Source organism: Lynx canadensis, chromosome E1 (genome assembly GCF_007474595.2).
Source record: "Lynx canadensis isolate LIC74 chromosome E1, mLynCan4.pri.v2, whole genome shotgun sequence".
Lineage (NCBI taxonomy): Eukaryota > Metazoa > Chordata > Mammalia > Carnivora > Felidae > Lynx > Lynx canadensis.
Window position 1 is genome coordinate 3,975,058 of NC_044316.2, and position 7,283 is coordinate 3,982,340.

General features: G+C 48.2%; 1 protein-coding gene across 2 annotated transcripts in view; it reads left to right on the forward strand.

Annotated features, from left to right (window-relative positions):
- CFAP52 (cilia and flagella associated protein 52) overlaps nucleotides 1–5,245 on the forward strand; it is a 39,828-nt gene extending 34,583 nt beyond the window's left edge. Inside the window, exons 11-12 of one of the 2 annotated variants that reach the window (XM_032591163.1) lie at nucleotides 2,236–2,387; nucleotides 4,909–5,245. In XM_032591163.1, the coding sequence (XP_032447054.1) occupies nucleotides 2,236–2,387; nucleotides 4,909–5,053 (297 nt within the window). In that variant the 3' untranslated portion in view covers nucleotides 5,054–5,245. The remainder of the gene's footprint in view (nucleotides 1–2,235; nucleotides 2,388–4,908) is intronic. The other variant, XM_032591164.1, reaches the window with a different exon arrangement.
- Nucleotides 5,246–7,283: the final 2,038 nt, after the last annotated feature.

The window sequence follows — 7,283 nt, forward strand, 5'->3', positions numbered from 1 at the left end:
AGAAGAAAGAGACAGCATCTTGATGTGGCCTTTCGCAGAGTTTGGGCCAAGCAGACTTGTGGCTGAGCGTTTGAGTTCGAGAGTCGTGTTTCACTTCTGCCCCATCCCGGCTGTGTGACCTGGGGCATGCTCTTGAACCTCTCTGTGCTTTGGTTTCTTACGTGTAAAGGGAAGATAACAATACTCCAATCAATGAGATGTTTCACGCTATTTTGCACCAAGTCTTCGAAATCTGATGCATATTTTACATTCCGAGCACATCTCCGTGTGGGCTAGCCACGGGGCAGGTGCTCCATAGACACATCTGGCCCTGGAGCCTCCCCAGCTGTCTGCCCACCAGCCCCACAAGGGCTTTGATCCCTTCCCCCATCTCTTCAACCACGCTGTTGCTGACACTATCAGCATCCTGCTTGATCCCTCGGCCTTTGGAGGCACCTGCCCTGCTGATGCCCAAACTTGGCTTGTGCCAGACCATCAGCTTCTAGGTGCCTGAGCCCGAGCTGTGGAGAGCTGCCGGAGGAAATCACACATGACAAATTCATTGCCTTTGGCCCTGTTCAGAAATCTTTTCAGAACACCATGTCAGCCCTTGCTCCCATCCCCTCCTCAGCTCTTACAGACCCTCCTTCCAGAAGACATAGTCTCCAAGGTCTTTGTCAAGTGCTGGAGACCAGGGCTGCTGGTCAGTGGGTGTGCAGTGCTATGAGTTCAGCAGTTCCTGAAATTCTCAAGCACCTGTAATTCCATTTTCATTGGTAAATGGCCTTGGCTGAGTTGCAAAGACCCCAGTCCCACCACTTAGCTCCTCCCCTGCCCCAAACATACCCCAACCCCCCTGCAATCCCATAACCAAAGGGCTAATACTCAGAACACCCCACATTCTAGGCCTGGGTGCTGTTTGGCCGGTGCCCCCACCACAGTAGTTGGAAAATTTGAGTATTACTCTTGCTAAAGACCGAACGTGTGCCTCCCGATGTAGTGGGATCACGAAGTTAGAGATTCATTTTCTCTGGCAGTAATCATTATCTCATCCTGTGTCAGGACACGGGCAATTATTTGGACACCAGAGAAATGAATGTGGCACAGCTCATTTGGGAAAACCTCATGCCTCCTCATCTGCCTTACTAAGGAAGTATCTTAGAATGTTTCTCTTGCTTTGTTTATGGTTATTTTCCTCTTTCAGGTACAAATAAATCTGTTATGACTTACCCTGACGCTAGTTTCTGGACGGGGGTTCACCAGGACCTACTATTCTTGTGTTGTCTCCTATTACTTACACAAGATAACCTCTGCTCTCTCTCTCTCTCCTTTTTTTTTTTACAAGCCCAACATACTCACTGTAAGAAAGTATAAGCATCCGGCTACACTATTGTGTTTTCTGGTACAGTTGTGACAGAACGTTTATCACAGGACATACAATAGCTTTCCTCTTACGTATTCTTTTTATTACAGGTAGGGCATCATATGGACTGTTTTGAAATTTTGTGTGTAGGACCTATGACCTATGAATTTCACTTCAGGATAGTAGAGTGTGGGGGGGGAGAGGGTCGGAAAATATTTGCCGTAGAAAGTAGGTGTTGGCTCCGATGAGGCTGAGACCCATCAATTTGAAATGATTAACCCTGAGCAGCTGATGTGAACTTTAAATACGGCTCTGGGTCCCCGGGAGATTTCCTGGGGGCACCAGATATCTGAGAGCGGTGCTCAGCAGAAATGAGCAGACCTGTTATTTCACTTGGTGTAGCAGCAAGTGTCTGGTAAATTTCTCAGCCTTGAAAGTAGATCCAAGTGTAGGATCATTGGTAGTGTTCTCCTGGCTCCGTGGAAGGACTTTCCTGCTCCCAGCAGTCCCACCCCACTCAACTGAGATCAGAGCAGGGAATTTACAAAAACAAGTCAAGCACAGCAGAGGTGGCAAAGCTCACGGAGTTTTTGTTTGTTTGTTTGTTTGTTTATTTTTTTAACGTTTATTTATTTTTGAGACAGAGAGAGACAGAGCATGAACAGGGGAGGGGCAGAGAGAGAGGGAGACACAGAATCCGAAACAGGCTCCAGGCTCTGAGCTGTCAGCACAGAGCCCGACGCGGGGCTCGAACTCACGGACCGTGAGGTCATGACCTGAGCCAAAGTCGGACGCTTAACCGACCGAGCCACCCAGGCGCCCCTGTTTGTTTGTTTTTAATCCCTTCCAAAGTCCCAAGTTTGTGTTGAAAGCCTGTGCTTTGTGGCTTTCAGGTGAGGGTGTGGCAGATAGGCTGCCAGACCCAGAAGCTGGAGGAGGCCCTGAAGGAGCATAAATCCTCTGTGTCCTGCATTAGGGTGAAGAACAACAACCTGGAGTGTGTCACAGCCAGCACGGATGGCACTTGCATCATTTGGGACCTTGTGTAAGTAGCTGTGGCAGGACAATCTGACCCAAAACCCAGTGATTCCAGCATTTCACTGAGAGAAGATCTGAACAAAGGGTAGAGATCTCCTTTGAGGCAACAGGAAGGGGATGTTCATCTGAAGCCATTTTTCTCTGTGCCTGCTGAGGGTTTACAGATGCTGGTAGAAAGGGTGCAGTGTCCCGGAAAAGCTGGATGTTGGAAGATTCTGGACGCATGGGGAAGTAGCTTCCTGGACACGTACGGCGAAGCATGATTTAACGTATGCAAATACAATTCTAAGAATCCCCTCTCCCCCAAAAAGGGAGAAGGGAAGTAATGATGCAGGCAGTTTCTCTTGTTCTGTGCAGTGGAACCCAGAATGAGCTTGCCATGAGGGGTGGAAGAGGGGGGGGTGGTGTGAGTCTAGCCCCTCCCCTCAGCCAGCCCCGGTCCCAGGGCCCTCTTGATGCTGAGAGCCTGTCACAGCCCCCGTAAGAGCACCCGACTCCAAGATAACTAGACCAAAGCATGTGAACTCTTACTGTTGGAGCCACGCAAAGGATTTTCAAGGGCGATTTTTTTTTTTTAACTATAAGCATTTGGCTGTGTGTTTTTATTTAGATTTTTAAAAAAATGTTTATTCATTTCCTGAGAGAGAGAGAGAGACAGAGTGTGAACAGGGGAGGGTCGGAGAAAGAGGGAGACACAGACTCCAAAGCAGCCTCCAGGCTCCGAGCTGTCAGCACAGAGCCCAACGCGGGGCCCAAACTCATGAACTGGGAGATCGTGACCTGAGCCAAAGTCAGACGCTTAACCGACTGAGCCACCCAGGCGCCCCTGTGTTTTTATTTAGAATTAGACCCTCTTCCCCTAACCCTCCCCTCACCCAGCACACCTCTACTACTCCTAAGATGCCTTGCCTCTGTATCTGACTGCATTAGAGAGACTTGAATAAGTCCAGAGGTGGGAGAAAAGAGACCTAAATGGAGATATGGATATATATATTGCAAAAGAATATGGAACATTCTAGATTGCAGAGAAGAGAGTGGGAATTAAGGCAAAGGCAGAACACTTTTTGTTTCATATATTAAAAAACAAAAACCAGGGGTGCTTGTGTGGCTCAGTCGGTTAGCTGTCCGACTTCAGCTCAGGTCATGATCTCATGGTTTATGGGTTCAAGCCCCACATCGGGCTCTGTGCTGACAGCTCAGAGCCTGGAGTCTGCTTTGGGTTCTGTGTCTCCCTCTCTCTCTGCCTCTCATGCTCTCTCTCTCTTTCAAAATAAATAAACATTTTAAAAATCTTAAACAAAACAAAACCTCTGTCTCCTTTGTGTCTCCTCACTTTGATGTGCATTTGAAGCCCCTGGAGCTCTTGTGAAAATGTAGATTTGTATTCAGAAGGTCCAGAGGGGATGCCTCAGATTCTGCATTTTTCTTTTAGTTTATTTATTTATGTGGAGAGAAGGAGAGACAGAGAACAAGCTGGGGAGGGGCAGAGAGAGAGGGAGACACAGAATCCCAAGCAGGCTCCAGGCTCTGAGCTGTCAGCACAGAGCCCAACACGGGGCTCACACCCAAGAAACCGTGAGATCAAGACCTGAGCTGAAGTCTGTCATTTAACTGACTGAACCACCCAGGCGCCCCAAGATCCCGCATTTCTAACCAGCCCCCCAGGGATGCCCCTGGTTCAAGGACCACGCTTGCAGGGGTTCTTAGCCTACACCCGAACTCCCCCCTGGGAAAATACGGAACTAGAAGGGAGGATGTGTCTAAACATATTTCCATGGATTGTTTGTGACCACCTCAAATTGCTGAAGCCTTCCTGTTGTATGGCGGGACTATTTGGTTAATTTGTGCCAAAATCTCTAAAGAACAGTCAGCCCAGATACCACATTTGAAAAGTTCCATAGTGAGAAGGAACTATGCAGGGCGTGCATTTCTTTTTAGCCTGTAGAGCCCAGCCTGGGAGATGGCCACCCATCTCCCAGGGAAGGAGAAGCAATATTTACGTGCTTGTCAGCACGGTGTCTCAGGCAGTGGCTCCCAAACTGTTTCGCACATGACAGTCAACTGGCACGCTGATGGAAATTGCCCATCTGTGGCCTCTTCCCAGCCTGCTAGATCCAAATCCCCACAGGGAAGGCTCAAGAATATCCGTGTTGAAAAAGCTGCCCCCCACGCTGCCACTCAGGTGGTGGGAAACTTGGCTTCAAAATGGCGGCCTCAAGAATATGGTGGCTTGTGTGCAAGACAGCAGGTTGACTCCGAATTCAGCCTCTTCTGTTCTCATTGGAACTTGAGGCTTCCCCCTGAGTTCTGTGCTTTGTCTTTGGAAAAGGGCCCGCCCGGTATCTTCTGAGGCCCCGTAGGTGCATTGGGAGGACTCCAAAGTGGAGCGGGCAGAGTAACGGGAAGTATCTCTGGGTTAGATAAACCAACCCAATCCAAGCTTGTGCCAAAGCCAGGCTGAAGAGTAAATGCATTTTCTAGGGAAGGGAAAGTCAAGCTTCACAGCTTTTGCGTCTAATTGTTTTCAGGCGTCTTCGGAGGAATCAGATGATCCTGGCAAACACCTTATTCCAGTGTGTTTGTTACCACCCCGAAGAGTTCCAGATCATCACCAGTGGCACAGACAGAAAGGTAAGCCCTCCCGACAAGAGTCGGGGTCCTTCTGGCACGTGAGAGAAGCAACGAAGTGTTGCGGCTGAAGTGCAGGCTCTGGAGTCGAGCCCCACGAGTTCAGACACGGTTTTGCTGTCGATCAGCGGCGCCATCTTGGAAATGCCGCATCAGCTCTCGGCGCCTTTGCTTCTTTGTCTGTAGTGTGGAAATGACACCACTCAGTTCACACTTGCGGTGAGCGTGACTCTGAGGCCATGTAAGGCCAATAGCAGGGGGCCTGGCACATGGTAGCTACTCGGTAAGCGTTGGTAATTATTATTAGGGGATTTCTGAGGCCAGGATGGCATTGCCCAAACCAGTTGTCCTTGGGCTACATTCAAACTGAATGATAATAGAGCTCCTCGTTGCTCATCCCCTCTGCGTCATCATTAGCTGGAGAGTCCACGTCCTTGGGTAGAGACTGGTGTCTCTTTTGGGGAGAACCTTCCCTCTTGGAGCAAGCAAAAGGCTGTTGTGTCATCTACCCCCCCCCCCCCCCCCACCATGTCTGATCAGCCAGGTCTTTGTCTAACTTGCACCTCAATTACTGGATTTGGGTTCGCCTAATTCAGACTTTGAGATGACTTTGAGATCATTGAAGAAGAGATTGTGTAGCTATCTTTTTTACCAGCTACAGAAAAAGTTGAGTTAAAAGTATATAAATATTGTAGGAAAAATACAACATTTTGTGTTTCCCTCTCTCTGCTCCCCCAGCGTGAGAGACAGAATCTAGGAATGGGGCTTTTTCCCGTTCCCAGATGATTGGGAACTACTGTCCTGAAGACATTGTGTCATAAAAAATCCAAGAAATGCCACCTGGTGCCGGCCAGGATTTGTCTGATGCAGACAGAATGTTTTGGGGGGCCCGGAGCTCTGCCTCACTCTGGTCTCTGTAGGTTGGCCTTCTTTGTGTCTGTCCACCCAAACTGGGCTACGTCTGCCCGCCCCGTCAACCCTGTGTTTCACTTCTGATTTAAGTAGCCTTCCTCTTGGAACTGGGGCAGAAGGATATTAGGAAGTTAATCATGACGTCACCATAAATGCTATTATACATGGTTCAGAAAGTTTCTAGATTCTTGTCATATTTCCCATATTCCAGGGTTCAGGTTATGAGACTTGAAACACTTTACTGTCCTCATTGGGGAATTTTCACCAGAATATTCCAAGCATAAATCACAAGTCAGTACAACCGCCATCAGGGCTGGGGACATGACAAGGTCCCTGCCATCATGGAGCCAGCCACCTTTATGCAGCTATGGCGGGCGGGAGGGGATAGATTGGCCAGAACACGTGTAAACGAACATGTCCTTGAACAGTGGGCAATCTGTGAACAAAGATGACATCAGATGGTGAAAGGGATAAAAAGGAAACAATAGGTTACGGAATCCCGGCTGGGTGGACAGAAGCTGCTTTAGCTAGGATGGTCGGCGAAGGCCTCCTTTAAGGAGGTGACATTTGAGTTGAGACCTCACCATGCTTAGCTCTCAGGGAAGACCATCCCAGGTAGAGAGAAAGCCCGAGGTGCCATAAGGCTGCCTGGAAGACGGCCACTTTGGCTTTGGCCAAGAGAGCAGGTAATCAAACACCAGCTACCCACCTACATGGATGTGATTCCCAAGAAATGAGGATCTGGGCATGTTTCTACACCCCTTTATGCTTTTCCTACAAAAATGACTTTTTGTTAAAGCAATCAAGCATCAATAGAAATTAATAAATTAGCCAAAAAAACCCCACCTTTTTAAAATAGCATACACAATTTCTAGCTAAATTCAGAGGAATATAGATTCCTGGAGTAATGACTAGAATATAGCAAATTTCTGTCAACACGAGACAAGAGAAAGAGGTGGAATGCATGTCTAGGTTCACACTCCTAAATCCTGGTCAAGGGCTTTGTTTAGAATTTCTCCTTTCTTGGGGCGCCTGGGTGGCGCAGTCAGTTAAGCGTCCGACTTCAGCCAGGTCACGATCTCGCGGTCCGTGAGTTCGAGCCCCGCGTCAGGCTCTGGGCTGATGGCTCAGAGCCTGGAGCCTGCTTCCGATTCTGTGTCTCCCTCTCTCTCTGCCCCTCCCCCGTTCATGCTCTGTCTCTCTCTGTCCCAAAAATAAATAAACGTTGAAAAAAAAAAATTAAAAAAAAAAAAAAAAAGAATTTCTCCTTTCTTTCTTTCTTTCTTTCTTTCTTTCTTTCTTTCTTTCCTCTTTCTTTCTTTCTTTCCTCTTTCTCTCTCTCTTTCTTTCCTTTCTATTTCTT